The sequence below is a fragment of the Ptychodera flava genome, chromosome 12 (assembly GCF_041260155.1).
Source record: "Ptychodera flava strain L36383 chromosome 12, AS_Pfla_20210202, whole genome shotgun sequence".
Classification (NCBI taxonomy): Eukaryota; Metazoa; Hemichordata; class Enteropneusta; family Ptychoderidae; genus Ptychodera; species Ptychodera flava.
Genome location: NC_091939.1, coordinates 20907470 through 20929537, shown reverse-complemented (window position 1 = coordinate 20929537; position 22068 = coordinate 20907470). Strand labels below are relative to the sequence as shown.

The following is a 22068-nucleotide window of genomic DNA, read 5'->3' as shown; positions in this document are numbered from 1 at the left end:
TAGCTTATCCAACACCATGCATTGTACCGGTACGCAGCAATACTGTTTTGTGGACAAATGAATTTTAGACTAAAATCCGGTTCTCAATAATAATAATAACAATGACATTACAAAATATACTTGCTGTACTAAAAAGCTGAACATTAAGTATTTCAACGTGACAATGGAAATGTATATTTAAAGTTAGAGCTCATGGAATTCAACTGTGAGACTATAAATTGACTATGATAAAAAATATAAGTTATGATACAAAACTCTGGAGTTGCTTTCACTTGAAAAAGGGGCAATACTGCTAGACATGAAATTATAACAAATCAAACACAGAAATTCTTGTGGAAATGGAATTACTTGGTGAATGTTTGTCTGTTTCTGTCTGATGTTGGGAGGAGGAAAGGGACTGAATTGTCTTCAAAAGTCGACTTACCATTTTGACATGTCCCATGCTCTTGAGTGAGGGTAAACCTCACCTGGTTAAAAAAAATGACAAAAATGTTACAAACTTCAATAGATTTGAAGATGGTATACTGGACGTTCAAAAGCAACACGTTTTTGACACATTAGACTTCAGAATAATTTCTTAATATATTAATGTATTCACAACTTTGCTTACTGAATTTGCTCTACTTTAGATGGTTTTTTGTAACAAAATTTGCTTTTCCTCTTCATTTAGTCGATGTTTGTGATGACTTTTCATAATTATGACAAAGAAGCATAAATGTAAGTTAATAGTATTGGTAGTGAAACTCACCTTCTGGGCTTTGATGATCTACATACTGAATGATATTTTTTACCAAAAGTCTGCAATGTTGGCCTTTCCCTTTCTCAATATCTTCCAGTAGATACACTCCAAACTAAACAAAATCACAAAAAAATGAATGTAAAGGCAAATGAATTTATGCATTTATGAACTTTTACTGAGCCATTTTTTACTGAAGCAACCGTATAAGTCCCATTAGCTGTATCTTTTTGCACATGATTTTACACTTACAGAAAAAAATACAATCCTATCTTGAAACAGATGTTTGAACTCCTGTTATCAAGTCATATTATCTTTGAAAATGTCAGTATTCCAATCCTTGGTAGATTAAATTCACATGCTATGTACATATGTGGCAGTTACATTTGAGTTGCAACTCAAAAATTTTTTAGTTGGGCACCATTTCACAAGTGGTACAGCCACAAATTGACACTGTGCCATAATTACAAGGCGTCTGTGTTTTGTGTACAGTGATTTGACGTCATCAGTTTGTGGGTATACCACTTGTAAAATGATGCCTTTTTAGTTGTTTCAATCTTAGTTGAGTGTTCATCGCCAATATTTCAACAACATTCTGTAGTCACTTATCGATTACCTAAGTTTTGTTTGATTATAAACTGGGCTTTAAGTGAATTTATTCTTTCATATCAAATCAAATGTTTCAATATCACAAGTATCATCACAACCTTTCTTCCTACACATATTTTACATTCTCAGGCGTAAACAGAGTTTCCACCTTTCTGGCCTTGAACAATGAAATCATATTTGTGATTAAACGGCAGGTATAGATCAACCTACAGCCATGTATGTGTATTGTATGGTTAATATCCAACTCCGCCAAGGCTATCACACCTTACTCACTGTTGACAAAAAGTACTTTATCAACATCAGAGTACCCACTAGAATCATTGTCTGTTTGACACACACAATAAAAAAAAATATCTTGGGTGCTTAGGTGCAGCACTGATTTTCAGAGAGGTTGTACGTGCACTTATACACATTGGTCATAGACTCCTTGAACTGGATCTACAACTTGGTGACCCCTTTACATCATTATACGCATCACTTGAGAATCTTTGATAAAAAAAACATTAGTGTAACCAATGGGGTGAAAAGTTCAAAGGTCGATGAACTCTCGACCAATGATCTACTGTACCTACAGAGTGCACCAATAGGTCAGTATGACAGATACAGTGAGCAAAATTCACTTTGACACAGAAATGTTTTCCTGAGGTATTCATGCGCGGCAAGTGAGACAACTTTCAAGGATCCTACAGATTATCAATCTTATCTATTGAGGTTATATCATCATTATAGTGCTTTTAATTGCATGCTAGTGCACCGTATGTCATGGCAAACTTTGGAATGTGCTGGTGCCAAAAACAGGTTGTGCTTACTAAAGCATTTGGATTGAATGTCACATCACCACTATCAAGAAGGTTAAAATGGACAAAGCAGCTGTCCACAGTCTAAATTTCTAGGAGTTTATTGTTTTGAAGTAAATGTCTCTGAATTCTTGCAGGGGCAGGTTCAGTTTAATATGTGTACGAGTGCACCACAAAACATGATAGAACCATTACGTGTAACACTGTTCAAGTATTACAGTCGCTTCAAAGTGACTCAAAATCCTGAAGTTCTTGGTAACGTTTGTTACTCACATACTTCAAGGGCTGCTGAGGGGTGTTTTCGCCTATTTGTTTGTTTGTTTGTCTCACTAAATGAGATTGGTATAGTGGTATGTATAGCACCTGCTGAAGCAAAATTTGAAGGAAGTGCAAACACACGGAAAAGTCAACATCCTGGTTGCATAGAAAAGATAAGTACCGGGTATATTAATTTATGACTCACTGTTACAGTAAAGACGTCACTTGACTTGTCAACATGGTACAGACTAATCAATACACATGCTACAACAATAGAAAATATTGAAAACTGTACATTTACATCCATGAAGTGAAATTCAGGTATCCACAATATGGGTAGACACCACGGCAATTCCAATTAAAGGGCCAGCAACTCTAACTTTGATGATTTTTTTCATTTTGTTTTTGTATGTCCATTGCAAGTTGTTGTTCTACTTCAAAAAGCGTGAAAAGAAACAGCCCCTATTTAGCTTGTCAAAATAGCATCTATGCAAAGTGCATAGTTAAATTGTATTTTTTATATTTAAATTCTAGTCCAAACCAGAATCATAAAAAGAAACAGCTACTCTTTAGCTTGTCAAAATAGCATCTATGCAAAGTGCACAGTTATTGTTTACATTTGAATTCTGGTAGGGACCAGAATTTACTCTTCAACAATAACAATACAGTCTGTACATATACAGCTGACTTGATAAGCTGAATACTGTGCACATGTGTCTCTACATGCTTTAAGGAACAGAACAACAAACTATGATTAATATTACAGTAACCCTTTGAGTGATGTAATGTTTCCCACCAAAATTTTAGTGCAACATTTTACCAATTTTTATGAATTTTTCTGTAATATTCTTGTTAATTTTGGATCAAATGTAAATCACATTTCATTGGCTACAGTTTTTCATCAAAATTTTGGCAAAATTTTGAAAAATTTTGACTGGGGTTTATATTACATTTGTATAAAGGCGGCAAAAATTGACTTTGGCGTTCAAAGGGTAAACAACAAAAATAGAGAAAAAAAACATCAAAAATTGGAGGCAGTGACGCTTTAATTAAGGTATCTCAATCAATGATTGCTCAGTGAATATATACATCATGCTTCGTGTCTCCTTTTTTGAACTACATCACCCAGTATGTTTTGACATTTACAGCCCCTCCCCCCCCCCCAAAAAAAAAAAATACACAGATACTAGACTTGCCTAGTCCAAGAAGATATAAAACTGGGATTTTGAGAAAGACAATCACAGATTGCACTGGATCATTACTGAACATTTCAGTGTTGAACTACATGTACATTAATTTTTTTCCTAGCTTCTCGAAAGCAGTGTCATAGAAGTCTGTCAAAAGAGATCATAAAAACATAGCCAAAAGACATCATACAGACATTGGCATTTTCAGCTGTGAATGTCACTCTATCAATATTGCATGACTTGGTCTTTCTGTTCAACTTTTTTCAGTAAGAACGCGCCTTAGGGACAGAGAGTCAGACTCTCAAATTTCTACAATTATTTTCTGATCTCCTTCTAGTGGGGGCTCACTTTAAAGCTCTTGGAGAAAGAAAAACTTTCATCAGCTTAGTTTTTTTAAATCGAAAATTCTATTTGCTTCCATGGAGTTAACACGGATGGCGACCATTTTGAATTTCAAATATTGCAAAATGTTGGGGAATTTGTTTCGCTAGTTCCAAACTTTGCATGCGCTGACCCCCTATTTTTATTGTTGATTTGGTTGAAAGATTCCTTAAGAAAAGTTTTAGCAAAAGTTTAAGTCTTCCACTTTCAAGGTGCATACTACCGTATGCAGACGAAATTCAAAAGCTGACATGGCCAGGCAGTGTGGAGTAACAAGTGCAAGAATGAGAAGCAAGCTGTTTTCCTTCTTTTCAGCCTCAAAGAAAGAACTTTTCAGAGATCTCGTATGATATATCATCTCCATGGAATCATTCCTCGGAGGCAGGGTGTGTTGTGTATTGCGCAGTTACAAATACAATGCACTAAAGGATGGCATTTTTGTAAAGTGAATGCAAGGGTCATTAGTTTCTAACCTTAAACCAAATTAGCATACCACATCACAAACACCATTGTTTGTCCCTCTTTTTTTTTCAGAATGCACAGAAAGAATTATTTTCCAGCTTTTCAAATTTGGTCATGTGGACTATACTCTGTTTTGTAATTGTTCATGCTGTCGTCTTGATGTTTTGGGTATTTTCAGAATATCTAGAAGTATATTAAAAATTACAATGCATTGTATGTTTGAAGCATACGGGATTGAATTGATCATACTTGATATGTCTCGAATAAAAACATGTCATCACCTAGGTTTGAAAATTATAGACCCCTTTTTCTGCCAAACATTATCGCTTCCACATCTGCCAAGTCAAGTAGAAAGCCTTTTCATATGTATTTTCACCGACTTGGCTTGGTCTGTCGTAGCAGTTTTAGTCTGTTAAAATCATGTTTACAGTATCTTTGTTTTCAGGGGCCTTTCACTGTTCAATATTTTGATAAAAATTTCTGCTTCATTAGTTTGATCGAGCCACTTGACCTGATGGTGACTTATGCGCTTATAGGAGATATGTTATTTAAATTAAAAAACATCAATTTTTCATTTTGAAAAACGGAGTCCTTTCAACCTGTCTAAAGCAATGCACTTTATGTCAAATTGAATGTATTTGTACTAATTACAGTGATTTTTGGCTTTCTTACTTATTTGCTTGTTTAATAATTCACACCTCAGAAAAGTGAAGCACTGAGTTTTAAAATTGACTTTATGGTTGTTGTATAACAATTTTCAATAACTTTTACTATCATTATTTTGAATTGTTCAGTCACTATTGTTAAATCTCAGCCATAGGCTGCTGTCTCACTCTCCCTTTATTCTTCTCACAAAAGCTATACTGTCATTTCGGAGAAAAAATCTATTTTGGGAACAGAGCATTTAACAAGCAGACAGCACACTGAATCTCCTTTCTGGAATAGCTGGATGCTGACTACCTGTATTTACAGTCTTTCAAGATATCTATAAAGTTGTAAAAGTTAATATCTGAGAGGCTATCCCACAAACATTTATTGTCTCACCATGGATACATGTGATTCAATTTACGTACAAGATTGTCCTTCATGTAATTTTAAGAAGCAGACAAGACTTGTGAAGATTATGTAATGATTTCTTAGAAAAGTTGATAAAACAACATATTAGGCAGTCAGTTACACGTAAAAGGCAACGGTCTAGCCAAAAGGCACTGTGATGTGTATACAAGGCTAAAATAGTGTTTCCTTTACCCTAACGTGGCTGTAATATCCAAATCCTAAATTATTTTCTCATTTTCATAAATAACAAGTGAATATACAGTTTTCTTTTCTTTTTGGTTACAGAAAGCTAAAAAATAGAATATTTTAATAAAAAGTTTGCAACACTAAATTTGTCAGGGTAATATATCACAGGCAATATTTTTACTTTGGCGTTTTACTTTTTGTTGTTGATAGATTTCCGTCTGATTGAACAGCAGTGGAAATTTTCAATGATTTTCTTGTTCTACTCCCCAATGCATGTTGAGATACACATTATGCAGCTTGCCAACTCAGCTTGTACATGTGTAAACTGCATTGTTATTGGGAAAGTGAATTCTGGTCTGGACAAGAATTCAAATGTTACCTATAACAGTGTACATGTACAATTGTAATGATGTATTTTAAACCAATGAATAAAAGGGGTTGTGTTGACAAGCCAAATAGTTGGTGTTTAAACGTGATTTATGTATTAAGTGTCATACAAGGTGTAAGACTAGCTGATTGAATCCGTTTATCAAACCACCGAGTGATGGTTGGCTTTTGTAAATTCGGATAGGGTTTCGCTTGTAATATTGGAGGGAGGCCCGGGTCATAAGCAATGTATGCAATGACCGCGTACGTCCAACCGTGAAGTACTTTTTCGTATATTCATTGGTCAAGCACACTTCCAAGTTCACTTTATGGACCTCAATATCCCTAATACTGGTTTTGTACAGCTTATTTTAATCATAGACTATTAAAGACGTTCAAAAAAGTGCCTCTAACCATGGAGGTACAAGCGAGCATTTCCTCCATGCTCCAACGATGGGACTGTGGTATTGTATACTCAACAGCACGGTCATTTCACAAACCCATGGCCATGGTCATCCTTGAGTGACCTCGAGTGCACCCATCATACAGAGGTCATTTTTTACCTCTATGGTGAAAACAAACGGTGAAAAGCCGAGCGCGATCAAAACGTACTGGTGCCTAGCAAGATTGTGACATAGACAATTACCTCTGTAGCTTGGTGCAATCCGTAGCAAGGCCACAACACAAACCAAGGAGTGGTATACGGATATGATGATCGATATCCCATCCAAAGAAGTCGATCTAAGTCAACGCGTCGCAGGCGCTTGGGCGGAGTGCAATGCAGTGCAGTGCAGGCGCTGAGTGTCGAGAAATACACTTGAGTTGAAACTCCGAGCGTCTGTGCTGCGCTACAATGCAGTTCAACCCGAAGTACGTAATATTCAAGGCACATAGCATAGAGCCGTGACACAAAGTAAGAATCCTACGAGTCAAGACCTTGCTGAAAGACGACTTTAAATCAGTGTAAACGTACCTTAGCCTTTGTTTTGATCACTCCGAGCGATTCTAAGTCAGTTGTCGCTTCATAGGAATAAATGTACTCTTTGTCGGGCTGAAATCGAATGAGATTTGATTCACACAGTCCTAATAAAAGGCCGAGACACAGCCAAGGAAAAACTTCGTGCAAACTTTTCGCCATCTTCGCGGCGACTGAGCAATTTGCGTGCAGTTACTTCCTCATCAGACAGGGTCTTTTGTTATGCAAATTTTCCCCAAGAAAGTGAGTAACGTAACAAGAAATGATGACGCGTGTTACTGATATGAGTGGGTTCAAGGTCAACTGCGTGCGACCTGTAGCACAGTCACTCGTGGTCTATTCAGTTCTGGGACTATTCGCCCCATAGACGTGTGTACATAAGCAATAAAAAACCCACACGTCTATGGGGCGAATAGTCCCAGCCCAGAGCTGAATAGACCACGAGTGACTGTGCCTGTAGCCTTCACAAATGTCACGCAAACCATAGCCCCGAGAGAAAGGGTCTACGCACACATGAAGGCGCAACATCGGTCTTTTATGTCAAGTTTATCCGATTACATCTATAAAGGGACTGGACGGAAACGACATGCGGGGAGGGCAGGTTTTTTTTTTCAAAATGACGCCGAGAGAAAAATAGTGATCAATCAAAAGCGTTTGCGTAAAAAATAGTAACCCTTCCTTTCCAGGCGCAATAAACAGTGACCCTCCCTCTGCGTGTCAAATTCCATATTAATAATGTCTTCATTTACAAACTTAAATCTAATTACTCATTTGACCTTTGAACTTTCAAATAATACTTTTCAGCCTTTAAATAACCCCTTTTAGGTAAGTTTTTTCAAGTAATTCAATGAAAAAAGATCACATTTCACAATCATTAATTCTATCAACCAATTGCAGTACAATTGGGTATTCAAAATCAAAAGTAAAATAGCGGTAATGTTTACCTTCATTTATAGTTTGGCTTGTAATTGTCACTATTGAACAACATTGATTTATCAATGCACATATATAGCAAGGTTTGTCGGGGAAAATGTTGAATAGTTTACCCCTAGACTACCATGAGAGGTAAATTGATATATTTGTAATTACACTATGTTACTCTTTACATTGATGTAATTGAGGTAACTTATATAATCCATGACATCTCGTCCTTTACGAGATCTTACTGTAATAAGCTTAACTGCCTTGAAAAAAAGACACTAAAGAAAAAAACATGTAGACATAATGTATAACGAATTTAATGAATTGCGAAGTCACGCACGTTTTTTTTTCCCCTTTGGTTGATGTGCAAAAGATGTTACAGCCCCGCAGCCGCCCCCCCCCCCATTGTTAAGCAGGATATCAAACAAGAGGCGAAGAACAGCGAGATGTTTTGCAATGGAATGGGTGGGAAATCAGAATATATACCAGAATCAGCAGAATGTAGTGACAAGACTGAAGTTTTGACTTCTACTGTCACATACATCTTCTGTATAACTGTTCCGGAGACAAAGTATACTTCAAATATCATTTTCTTTCAAGATAAGCTATGGGGGATAGGTACAATGTAAGTGCGTACTTGTATTTTACTGAAGGCATAGGATTGTCGTATTGTGTATCTTATATTAGCTTCTGTCCTGGACAGTTTGTCTGCCGTACGTAGAAATGACGTGCTTGTTCGGTCAAGTTTACAAGACAAATTTTAAGGTTTTGAACAGTAATGATCGAACTTTGAAGTTACAAATATGCTTTGTCTTTGTTTTACATACAATCTCACTGCCACCACTACCATCATCATCATCATTGTCATCGCCATCATTATCATTATTTGCGCTGTATATCCTATCTCTGTTGAGGCATGGATGGAGAGCAGGTCCTTACATCGGGTCTATTATCATTCAAGTTTTTTAGAGATAGTTGTTTAGGTTTGCCCTAGCTGAATAGTATATCGCTCATCTTTGTGCTAAAAATTTGACCTTCGCCTTACTTTAAAAATCGGTGATCTTCTGGATCCATATCCCTTTTTGCATTTCACAACTCTTTATTTGACATACGCCTTTTCCCCTCAGGTACGAACACAAGAATTCATGGTGATTTTGTGATCTGTATATTGTGTTCAATCGTTTGTGTAGATCTTTTTCCCCTAACGTTTGAGTCGGCTTTAACAATATAGGTAGTAACTTCTTATAATTCATAAAGCTTGCAATTCGTTCTATATATGCTACCACTGAGTTGCCTGAAAAAGATGGACAACTTTTAGTCACTCTCCACTTTCCGGTAGAAGCCATGATTTAGTCCTATTGCTCCGCCAAGCAAGGGCTATTGTAGTCTATTAATGAAAACATTGACTTATTTTCATGAATTGACGACATTGCCCCCCCCCCCCCAAGTTCTACCAATATTTTCATACAGGGAGTGTCGCGCCCAAGTTGAAAATATTTACAAGTGAATATTCTAAATACATGATCCATTGTGTTAGGGATTTTCTTGACAAATTGGGGGAATTTTTACCGTTATTCTACTGCGTGAGACATTTCGTTTGTTACTGACCATATTAAGGGGTTTATGAAAAGTGACTCGTATTTAGGGGTTTTTAAGTAAAAGTTACCCATTTCTATGGGACTACCGAAACTTTTTTGCACTGAGAGCCTGTGTGCATGTCGAGAGTTCGACGCCTAATGGTTTGGAAATGCTTTTTAGCGGAAACGAACACAGGCGAACAAGGAGTGAATAGTCTGTCTGCTTTTCAAAAGTCTTTGTCTCAGGCTGTTTATCTGATTTCTCAGAAGAGCATCAAAGTTGCTTATTCTGTAAGATACAAACATTAGACTCTCGCTGCTCCGTTTATATTATCGATAAGACAGTTTTTGTATAGCATCAGGGTTGATCTTCTTTTCTGAGTGTTCAGCAATACTTGATAAAATCACTGAACGTGTATGAATTGTACTTGACATCGTAATCTACGGCGCGTCCTATATGGTGTAAGTATATCGCGCCATATAGAGGGGCCGTTTTTAAGATTTCGATCCTTACTTGTGGGTTCTAACGTCGGGTTTCTCTCTTGGTCTTTAAATTTTTTCATGATACGTGAAGTCCAGATACGTGATGTTAATGACAGAATGTCAGGGTATGATTTCGAAGATTGAGCGCAAACTTGAAGTATTGCCCTTTCTCACTTGTTCCAAAACACTTCGTGTTCTTTTACCGCATGTAAATCAATCATATGTAGTCTCCGAACGTTTCCAGAAACATATTTTATCGGAATTTTTTGGTCTTGGTCCTTCTGGGCACCGGAGCATCGAACGGGCAGAAAAATTGACATTGTCAAGTGAGGGTGCTATACCATCGCCTTCCGACCAATGCTCCAAGTTCTCTGTGGTCCGGACGTCGAAAAAATAGCAGGAGTATAAGGTACATGAGTCTCAAAGTGTAATTTGTCTTCATAATTCATGGTAAACGTTTTGCAATCAACCTTCTTCCTGATGTATAATTCATTAGAATTTTTGTCCTGACCACTTTTATTTGGTGAAATATCTGCAAAGATAGAAGCAACATGACAAACATGTCTAAGTAGTTAAATTATTATCTTTATTGGTAAAAAGACTTGACGTAAAGTGTACATATATACTTCCCCACCATAAAATACAGCTGAGTGTTTTTCAACACCAGTTAAATGATGCGGGACATTTCAATAATGCTTATTGTAATTATGTGGTTACAATGTCCATACACACTGTCAAAGTCATTTTCGAAGAGTAAAAAAGGATTTATCTTTAAATTTTTCCCCATTTCATACGACTCTTTCACAAGTTAGAGCCATACACCTGTACAAAAACAATTTATTTTGTGGATATATATAGCCTTTCTAGCCGACATCAAATTACCAGTTATTCCAACTCTTGTTTAATATTGTAATTCATTCTTCAGAAGCTGTTCCAAATCAAATGCTGGTTATGAGAGTGATAAGTAGGTAACATAAAACTTCACATTATAAACAATTGTAAGACTGAAAGAAAATGAAAAAATGCATTGTTTTCGGCTCTTTCAACAGTTGGGGGTGTGTACACCGTGTCCTGCATTCACTCTACTCCATTCATATACTGGAGCGGTGAGAATTGTTTGCCTGTCTCCCCATCATTGAATACATGATCTTTATGTCAAAAGAGCAACTTACAAATATCAATAAGCTTTGGTCCATGTCTTTGCCTGTGTTTCTGTTAAAGGCAAAATTCTGAAAGTGTTTTCATGGTACGCACTTATCTTACAGCAGTTATGGTGGAATATCTACACACTTTCTGTTAAAACTCTATGTTTACATGTGGTTCCAAAACTGTGTACCTGGGTGCTCCCAAAAACCTTGGCATGAGGGGTATTTGCATTTTGATCTGGACATGTTTGACAATTCTTTGTTGCATAATTCTTTGATGACTGAGTGTTTCACATTACATTTTTGCTTTACATAGAAGCAGGGAAGAGAAAAATATTCTTGTATTATACTTTTATGATGAAATGTTAAATACTGAGACTGGACAGACGATAATTTTGGTAGTTTTCAAGTAAGGCTGACTGTGAGGTGAAAATTAAAATAATTTGCATATTGAACAGAATACGCCTTTTTCAAAAAATCAAAAACGCCCCTATGTCCTATTAAAACCAGATAACAATAAAGATATCCATCTAAAGAATATATGATGGAGATTTTTTCAATTCTGCACCACTATCGCATTTGTAAATTTCCTTATCTAGATCTAATAAAATGCTTTGACATGTGCCAAACGAGATTACCAAATATCTGTAAGCTGAGATTGACATGATGCTGTTTATCCGCAAGTGAAGATAGGTGGACTCGATCAGTGTTTTGCATTGATTACCAGTAACCTAGGGAGTCATTAGACTACATTAGTAGAGAGGCCTCCTAGGAAACCCCTGTTAGTTCATATTCATGGCTGATCTCCACGTATCTTCCATCATTGAAGTATAAAATAAATGTTTGTGTGAAAATTTTATAAGACTTTTTAGAAATTACACATATACAGGAGTGGTGAATTCGGTACTTTGTGACCACCAATGTTGTTCATAAAACTGTGCAAAAAAAGCGCATGTCAAAAGATGCGACCACATAGTGCAGCACTGAACTGAACACAGCGTTGAACACAGACACAGTTCTTCTAATTTGTGTGGACGGCAGCCAATGTCTTTTGCTATGTTTCTGACATTTATATACTGCTAATCATGGCTGCTATCTCTCTCAATGCAAATACTGAAAATATAATCCCTGGATTATGATTTGTCTAGTTTGTATTTTAAGATAGAATGGTCTTAACAATAAAATAAATTGCAAAATGCTACTCATACTTGCTGTAGATAAGTTTGAACTACAATATTTTCTTTTATGACATAGAATAGAAAATCTTGCCAATTCCTAGATCAGAGAAGTACATGACCCGACATTTACCAATATTTGACATTCAAAGTGGCCGCCATTCTCATTTTAATTTTATGATCACATGACTGTGAAAAATTTATGTTCTTGACAACCTCCTAATAATAATATTATAATATCACCAATAATAATATTATCAATGGCTATAAAATATCATTATTCTTATCATATTGCTTTCTATTTCATTGCATCTTGTGTCTTGAGAAGGTAATCCATGAATCTAACAAGCTCAAAAGTCAAGCTGCCCAAGTTTTGTGTTCTGGGATGCCCCTGAATATTACATAACTTGGCTAGTGATGGTTGCTTTTGTCAAATCCACAGCCTCATTTTTTTCACAAAAGGAGAAAAAAAGTGCTGTTAGTATTGACTTCAGACACAGACCACTTTAAAGCAAATTTAGAAAGCTGTTTTCACAGACTGTTAGTCCAGATAATCAGTTGCTAACATGATTTTGAAAAGGGGTCTATTGGAAAGTGGTTACCATCTTGAATTTCCAATCTTCAAAAATTTAAGTAATTTGTTAATTGACCTGTGACTTAAATAGAAGACCAACATTACATCTTATTTCATTTTGGCAATCAATATTTGTGAACAGTCTTTGAAATTTTATTTTTTAACATATCCCTCTTAAGGTAGTATGCGCCTCGAAAGTGAAAGACTTAAACTTTTGCTCAAACTTTCCTCAACGAATATTTCAACCATTTTCATTCAAAATAAAGAAATTCAACAAAAATCGGGGGTCACTGTGCAAATTTTGGTATTAGAGAAACAAATTACCTAAGATTTATGGATGTTTGAAATTCAAAATGGCTGTCATCCCTGTGTTACCTCTATGGAAGAAAAAATTGATTTTCAAAAAAAAACGAAGATGGTGAAAGTTTTTCTTTCTCCTAGGGCTTCAAAATGAGCCCCCACAAGTGGTAGATCAGAATCTAGAAAAGAATTGGAAAAGTTTGAGAGTCCGAATATCTGTCCCCGATGCACATTCTACCTTAAATCATTATCATAAATGCGTCCTCCTTTGCTTTAAATGATAAAGATGTCAGTGGAGTTTGATTTCACAACAAAGAAGTAATACAACACGTAAAAAATGTAAAATAAACATTTGCATATTTGAGCTGCCAGCAAATTTATATAAATTAATAAAATTCATTTACAAAGAAAAATCACATATTTCTGATTATATTTCTGATTCGTATATTTCATTTAAATGTCTAAATTGGCTTTAAGAGCAGTTCATTGCAGGCTCTCAAAACTAAAATTGGAGAAAAGAAATATTTAAACAGATTTGAGAGATTAAAGGAATAAAATTACATGTGTCATTAAAACAATACCCTTGACGGTCAGTTTTCAAAACCATCTTCAATTTCATTGACCAGACTTTATCAAGAAATGTATGAAACAGATTTGACATAATACAGAAACAATGTATGCAAGTCATGAAACAGTCTTGTCTATGGTCACTTTTCCATGTCATCTCTAAATCTCTAATCTGATTGGTTTAGCCCAGAGCCAATGAAAAATCAGCATACCATGAACTTAACTACACACACGCAAATACATTGTAAATATATAAAAAGCCAAATAATGTATTTGGTATATATCACCATTTTCAATTGAACACCACTTAAAATAAGAACCCAGCATTTGTAAAAAAGAAACTGGTATTTCACATTCAAATACAGAATAAAGAGAAGTTGCCAGTACTTCTGCCAAACTTTTTTGTTACAGCAATATTTACAAACACTATGCAATAAAAAAGACCAAGTCATTAGCAAACATTAATTTGGACGATACAACACAGCTTTGACCTGCAAATAACATTCATAATATCAGTTCCACTCTGTAAATGTTCATTGGAATAAAATTTTCTTTTGCAGTCAATGCTACAAACTGAATAAGCAAACTGAAGATTAGCCTCACACAATCTGAAATCTACATATCTCCCAGTAACAGCAAAGACATTGTACTTCAATTGTCTGCATCATGAAACATGACAGATGACATGCGCCACCTATGGTCACATCATAAAACTCAAAACACAGCATAGAGGGCGCTGTCTTTAATTTTTTGTACGCCAGAGGCACAGATTCAATTCAATGCATCTTGAACACATTCCCACAGCAATATTATCTTCTTGATGTTTTTTTCTTCTCTTCTTTCAAGCTAAATGGCTACTTAACATATTCACAGTTGTGTATATTTGACTTTATTTATTATTAATGTTGGAATAAGTTATCTTCCACAAAAACAGAGGCACAGATTCTGAAATGCGCAAAACGTTTGCATGATTAAATTCCGATATTAGAGTCCCTGCAATTAATGCAGACTTTCAATTTATAAGGCTTCAAAACATAATAAAACAAATGCTTTGCGGAAAAGTTCATTTTCATTACACCTTCTGTCACACAGCCTTGAAATATATGGCAATCTTCTCCAGCTTTCAAGAATTACTAAGATCCTAGGTTGACGTGCATCCTTCAGTCTGGGCAAACTCGCTGAAGTATTGAAACGAAGCCATGTAAAATCCAGCCACTGAGAGAAAAGACACTGGACATCCGCTGTCACTGACAGTCACCAGTGAAAAGTAAACACAGCGATCAAGTATCAGAAAAATTTCCTCTGGTTGATATCATCGGTGAGAAACATAAATAACGCTGAACAGCATTCAATCCACCGATGAAATATGCTGAATACTTTTGCCATCATGGAAGTAAGTCTGCTGCATTGGTAAATTTTTTATTGCTCATTGTCAGGCTCCACCAGACTCGGTACGCTTGGTAGTTCCGGATTGCTTGGACTCCTGTCTCTACTGTAGAAAAAATGAGATTGAAAAAAAGACAAAATTACCTTTTTTTTGCAAATCTGACAATACCATTCTAAAGAGAGTCTCTCTCTCTCTCTCTCTCTCTCTCTCTCTCTCTCTCTCTCTTAAACATTATACTGGTACACTATTTCTCTATCTGTCTGTCGTCTGTCCCTCTCTCTCAAACACACATAACACTTACCTCTCTGTCTCTCTAAACACACTCTTTCTGTTTCTATCTCTATCTGTCTGTCTGTCTCTGTCTGTCTCTCTCTCGTTCCTGCATCAATCCTTTTGATCTCCTGAAAATTGGTTAAAAAGCAAAGATCTTTACAGCCTGAGAATGGCTTCATAGACTGTTTGCCTTCTTTTGAAAGCATGACAGAAATAGTTATGCCACTGTAATCAGGGAAAACAAAACCAACAAAGTTATTTCATTAAGAGTGAAAGCTGTGCCGTGCCTTTTGAAAAGCAGAAACTGTAAAAACTTGTCATTAAGAACGTCTCATTGTAGTCAACGCGTGGTGAGTGCAAGGTCACAACACCGAAGCCAACTCCTCCTGATTGTGGCAAACAATGGGTGATGGTTTTGAATGATGGTGTATCTGTGTTGTGAATTTCTCCAAGCTGCTGAAGTGTCGTGCGTAGAGTCTACTGGCAGTACATGTAGAGAACCTAACATATTGTAACCTGTTATTGTCTGACGTTATTTTTTGGTAATATTTGGTTTACAATAGCGCACTTTGCAGTTGCAGGTCTGTTACTAAATATAGCTGCATGCGTCTGACATTCGACACTGCTGTTGAAATGCGGACAAAAGTTGTCCCTGTTGCATGTATGACTGTTGTTGCAGCTTGTAGCCTGAGCCTTCAATATCTTTTCTAGTGTTTATTATAACATTGTTTATTATAACATTGCTAATTTAAGCATATTTTTGTCATTCATGTATGCCTAATTTCCAAAAATGTAATCCAAATTTGCAGAAAATATTTATTTCGGCATATTTTGCAAACGGCTCTATTCATCTTACATTATCTTTGATATAAATGTATTTATTTATTTTGTTTCATGGAAGACCGTAGGACCAAGTCACTTTTACAGGCCTAATAATTACAACTAACACCACAAAATAGAATTGAGATATATGTATCTATACACACTTTCATATTTAAGAAGGATCTCTACACCGTTTATAATTGCATTATTCTCTCAAATAGATAAGATTTACAAAATCAACCCAAACAACTGAGGTTTCAAATGTTCAGTTGAAGCAACTAGACCAGAACTTGAACTTGAATCAGTAAGCCCTGGTTTCAGAACTTAAGACAGCTCTCCAATGAACAACACTAAAAAGGAATTATTTTTTCAATCTAAGTGAATTTCTGCTGACTTTCATGAATATACAAAGTTGTTTTTGAGAGTGATTTTATTCAAAAAGACTCCACTGAAGAACCCTTCTTGTGCAGTAAAACATACAACGTTTACACATTTGGATTGATCTGGTTTGATTATGCAATAACCCTGTAATTTTCTGCTGGAAACTGATTTTTCCTTTAATCAACAGACTGTATTTTATATGATTCATAACAGTCCATGAATCCAATTTTATCACTTTTCAGCAAAACAATTGTAATACGTTATCTGATTGAAAATCCTTGAAACGTTGTAATTGCTGTCCCTAATTCTAAAAGCAGAGCCATTTACACTCAAAAACAGGACACATTGGCATAACCAAAGTAGTTCTTTTGAAGGACTGATATATTCAAAATTGTGCATATGCTAATCATACACAAAAGCACTCATGAAGCATGTTGCATTAAACTATCGTGAACAAAATATTAGACACTTCACCAACAAACTCACCATTGATGTGCACCACCATATTGACGAAAAAAATTACCTGTTTTCACTGATAATTTGAACCAATGAATACAAACTGTAGAAATAAAGGGTACAGTGTCAAATTTTCTAATTTTTTTTGAGGTGGGAGGAATATGACAGATGTACACTGAATATTGACAGAAGCTGGTAGACAAGTGAGATTTTGAAAATCTTTTACAAGGACACCCTTAAGCTGAATAGCATAATTTGCAGAGACCTAGAGAGTTAAGACATTCATCAGCTGACAATGGAGACGCTAATTCCATTCACACTCAACTCGCTAATTCTCACAAGTCCATCCTCATCAAATCTGATCAAATGAAAAAAATAAACCCCTATTCACTCCGTGGATTCATTCAAACATTCTAACAAAAGGGAGATACAGAAATAAAAATGGAAAGAAAGAGAAAAGAACACTGTCGTGAATGTACTGACCGATGAAAAGCCGCTGGAGAAGAGTCTGCGCGTCCACTTGTCTTGAATTTCTGTTTCTTCTCATCAGATCTGTATGGATTGCTAAACGATTTCTGTTTGAGCATACTCTTCACCAAAATCTGTCAAATTGAAAAAAGGAAACATGTCATTTATTTTTTTCATTTTTTGAGGCTAACATAAGTAACGCTTGACACTAGAGTATTAAATCATGCTTTGAATATTATTGCATCATGATTTCATTGCATTGTATTGTAATTTTTTTCACATGTCCCATTACTGTTTTGTAGTTTCACACTTAAAATCAACAGAAATGCATTGTGGGTGGGGGTTGCTGGCTGAGAATGACCAACAAAACTGATCTCATATCATTCTTATTCTTAGCTGGCATCCCAGCATAAAATTTGTTGAAAACCAGTGTTCATGTACTGGACACGTTTATTTAAAACGTAAAATTTTTTTCCTTTTTTTTGTAGAATTTATTAATTGATGGAATGCAACACACTGGTATAATATCGCTTTTCTTTCCAATCACGAATCAGTGGTCTTTGTCATTTCCTCAGAAATTACTAAGGTTGTGTCACTGTTTATTAATATAGAAGTACGGGGCAACGCCTTGACCATTCACATTTATTTATGGGCAGGGGCGAGAGAAAAGCAAAAAATTAATGGGCGAGGCTTGCTGCGTCTGTTATTTTGGCTTTCCTCTCACCCGCCTCCATAAATAAACATTAATGGTCAGGGCGGAGTCTGTTATTTCCATTATATTATCAACGAACCCAAGAAAACCGTCAAAATTTACAAAAATTTTCCACCCAAAAGACAACAGGGCCCCAGAACTTGTATTACAAAAATGATGTACTCACTGAACAGTGATGTACTGTGCAATATGTCACGCACTGTCACTCGCTGTAAAAATTTTGCAAATCCGGAGATTTTTTAGAAAAAAGTGTCTAAACTTGGCCCACAAGTGCTCTATTCTATTTTGTGATCGATTATGATTCTTGTACAAATCACAATTTACGTTTTACCTGTAAAGTTACGATGTTTATGGTACTGTGAGTTGTTAATATTCATATTCACGGGCAATTAAACAAACCATTATATAGTGTATTTGTGGCAAGTCACATGGTTCAGCTCGACCAATTTAAATGCGACAGACAGGGCACGGTAATATAGTGTATTATAAAAGGTAAGCTCTCACTTCATAAATTGCCCAGGTTGGACTGAAGTTTGTTGGTATAAAGAAGCGTAAGTTCTATTTTCCTTGTTCATGCACCAAAGTCTACACTTACAAAGGAAAGCAATAGGAATACATTCACTGAGGAAACAATTCTGATCTTCATGGAACAGTAAATACGCCTTTCCTTTGAGCTCACAGTCAGAGTTGAATTGTCGTATAATCGCCACTAATCATCATCCAATTTTCCACCCCATACTTACAAGAGTTTCTATTTTAGGTAGATGAACCACACTGTTACTGATGTCCTCCTCCGTGACTTCAACCAACGTACAATTCTCTGCTTCGCTGGGCATCGGATCTGTTCCATCCTGAGTCACCCATGGATGAACCTGGACAAAAAAAGCAACAATACAATTATTTCAAAAGGCACCGACATTTTTTACTGAAGCAATAATCCATCTGACATTATACGAACACAGGAGATTTTCATATCTTTTCATGAAAAACGTAACAAAGGCATTACACGCTTGAAGAATTTTCTTTTCATTATGAGACTGGCACTTCCTGAAACTCTTTGTATGTCTATTTCTGACAGAACTTCTACATGATTATTGTATGGAGAAAGTTTATGTACAAGTCATAAATAAGTGTTGTTTGAAATGATATTTAAGGTAGAGTGTGCCTGGAGGACAGATATTTGGACTCTCAAAATAGTTCAATTCTTTCTGATATACCACTTATGGGGGTTCATTTTAAAGCTCTTGGTGTAAGAAATGTTTTCGCTGGCCAAGTTTTTTGAAAATTCGAAAATTTTATTTTTTCTCCATAGAGTTAATACAGGGATGGCAGCCATTTTGAATTTCAAATATCAGTAAATCTTGAGTAATTTGTTTCTCTAGTAGCAAAATTAGCACGGTGACCCCCTACTTTTATTCTTGATTTTGAAAGAGAATGATTGAAATCGTCCTTGAGGAAAGTTGGAGCAAAAGTTTAAGTCTTTCACTTTTGAGGTGCATACTACCTTAATTGGTACCTTTCACTGTCATGGTTTGGCCCAAGCCAATTGTTATTGATGGTGATTGTGGAGGTGATTACACAAAACTGGGGTGAACAGGGTAAAATTTGAGAGACCAACATTGGGTGTCAGATTTTACAGTCCAAATACTGATCACTAGCAAATTCTTGGACCACAAAACCCATAGAATCCAGGATCCCAAGTTCAAGGAACTTTTCATTCCAAAATTTTGCGTAACTTTGGACATTTTTAAGTGCAGATTTTTAAAACATTGAAAATTTGACAGATTTTTCAAATGTCAGTTAAATAAATATTGAGATGCCCTTGCGGTCACTAAATATATATGACTATATTCTGGAAAGCTTAATACTGTTCAAGATACACTCATTCCTAGGATACAGTACTTGGGGACTTAAATTTCATTCATTTTGACTCAGATTTTCTTGTGGCAGCCTTGTGTACCAGCAGGGCTCAATCTGGAACATTTTAATGATCCATGAGAGACTGACTTGAGAGTCAGTCGATGACAACATTATATCATGATTCATGTATTGCTCCTCTCTTTCCACACAGAGCTTTCACCGGGCAATTTAACCAAGTCCTTTTTGCCACAGTACTGACCTTCATTTCAGGAAGAGAAATTCTCTTGTCTGGGTTCTTCTCCAACATCCTCAAGATCAAATCCCTCAAAGAGTCGCTGATTGGATGACTAGCAATGGGAAAAAAAGAGAAGAATAGAAAATTAAATCAGGCATTAAAGTGTAAAAGTACTCCTGACACATGTAATATTTGGTATATTGCCACCATCCAAATACTTGATTTGGACCTGTCAACATCAACATGAGGGTATGCAGTGTAAAAATCTATGGTGGAGTATTCAAAATCACAAGTTCTTGTTAAACTGAAATGATTGACATTGATGCAGATAACCTTTAACCTTTGAGAGCTGTAATTTTACCAACAAAATTTCAATGCAACATTTTACTGATTTTTATGAATTTTTCTGTAATTTTTTTGATAACATTGGACCAAATGGACATTACTTTTCAGTGTCTATAATTTTTGATCGACAGTTTGGAAAAATAAGAAAAAATCTGACTGGGTTATATATTTTATAGGCAACAAAAATATAATTTGGCACTCAAAGGGTTAACCTAAACAACTTCTTCTCTCAGACTTGCACCTTGCTTTTCTTCATGTGATCATTTGTGGATAGGCTGAGAGTTTGAACACCTTGCTGATGAAGCATTTTTCATTTTCCACACTTAGAAAACATGTATTTTTGTTGCAATGAATCCAACCTGCACATTATCTTAATCATTCCTCATTTCATGTACATCTGTGATCATGTTCACTGCAATCCCTCGTGAGCTTGGTTTGATCTCATGGGTCATTTCTGTGACCTTGCTCATTTCGAGAGGTCATCCGCCAGTGCAACCGGTTATGTTCTCTTTTTCCACGAAAATGAAAGATTAGCGTTGCCTTTAAGAAACACTACTCACTCAGAAGGGAATTCCACAGCCTGTGTCTTGATCTTTTGATGCAAGGAAAGAATAAAAGTATCTTGGAAAGGCACCTGGAAATGCATGGAAACAAAGGGAAGTATAGTAATTGTCAAATTGTGTCAGCAATTGCAGTTCAGACGAAACCACTATTACATACTAAATGGAATAGACCATTGGTAGGGATGAATTACACGAAAAATGTTTATTAGGATACAGTAGAATGAAATATATGTCGAGGAAACAGGGTAGCATAGTAAAACATTTGATATGCATGCTTACATGTATCTGATTTGTGGGATGTTGATTGTTATAATGAAACATTCATAAAAAATGACATATCAATAAAAATTAATACATGTTCAAATAACAAAAATTTCAAATTACTTTGAAATGTAATTCAAATCACATTATTATGATTGGAACTAATTTGGGATAACTGGATAGTGCACTAATGTCGGTTTAATCTGCAAGTGTAAGTTAATCTGCTTCTCTCTTTAAGCAATGCACTTGTTTTTATGAGTAATTTGTAATATTGGAATGTTCAGCTATAGGGCACTAAACACTTTTGAGAAATTTGAAAAATATTAAGATCCAATTCTCACCAGTTAGTTCTAATCCTGTTTATTTCAAATTATTTTTAAATGTAATTAGAATCACAATTCAAATCAATTTGAAATGCAATTCAAATCACATTTCAAATCAATTTGAAATGTAATTCAAATCAAATTTCAAATTAACGGCAATTTGCTTTCCCTGCACTTTTCATCTGGTGGATTAAAAGGCATCAAGCACTTGGAAACAGGAGATGTA

General features: G+C 35.7%; 2 protein-coding genes across 10 annotated transcripts in view; both read right to left on the bottom strand.

Annotated features, from left to right (window-relative positions):
- The window catches only part of LOC139145370 (uncharacterized), an 89145-nt gene extending 81916 nt beyond the window's left edge, over positions 1-7229 (bottom strand). The window contains exons 1-3 of one of the 2 annotated variants that reach the window (XM_070716492.1): positions 7012-7229; positions 749-851; positions 425-467 (exon numbers count right to left, since the gene is read on the bottom strand). In XM_070716492.1, coding sequence (XP_070572593.1) covers positions 425-467; positions 749-851; positions 7012-7176 — 311 coding nt within the window. In that variant the 5' untranslated portion in view covers positions 7177-7229. Of the gene's footprint in view, positions 1-424; positions 468-748; positions 852-6684; positions 6771-7011 lie in introns of those variants that run through there. The other variant, XM_070716493.1, reaches the window with a different exon arrangement.
- Positions 7230-10560: 3331 nt separating this feature from the next.
- Positions 10561-22068, bottom strand: part of LOC139145376 (calcium/calmodulin-dependent protein kinase kinase 2-like) — a 118194-nt gene continuing 106686 nt past the window's right edge. For 6 of the 8 annotated variants that reach the window (XM_070716500.1, XM_070716497.1, XM_070716502.1 and 3 more), the window contains 5 exons: positions 21256-21329; positions 20375-20462; positions 18999-19127; positions 17559-17677; positions 10561-15248 (listed from right to left, as the gene is read on the bottom strand). In XM_070716500.1, the coding sequence (XP_070572601.1) occupies positions 15176-15248; positions 17559-17677; positions 18999-19127; positions 20375-20462; positions 21256-21329 (483 nt within the window). In that variant the 3' untranslated portion in view covers positions 10561-15175. The remainder of the gene's footprint in view (positions 15249-17558; positions 17678-18998; positions 19128-20374; positions 20463-21255; positions 21330-22068) is intronic. The other 2 variants (XM_070716498.1, XM_070716505.1) reach the window with 1 other exon arrangement.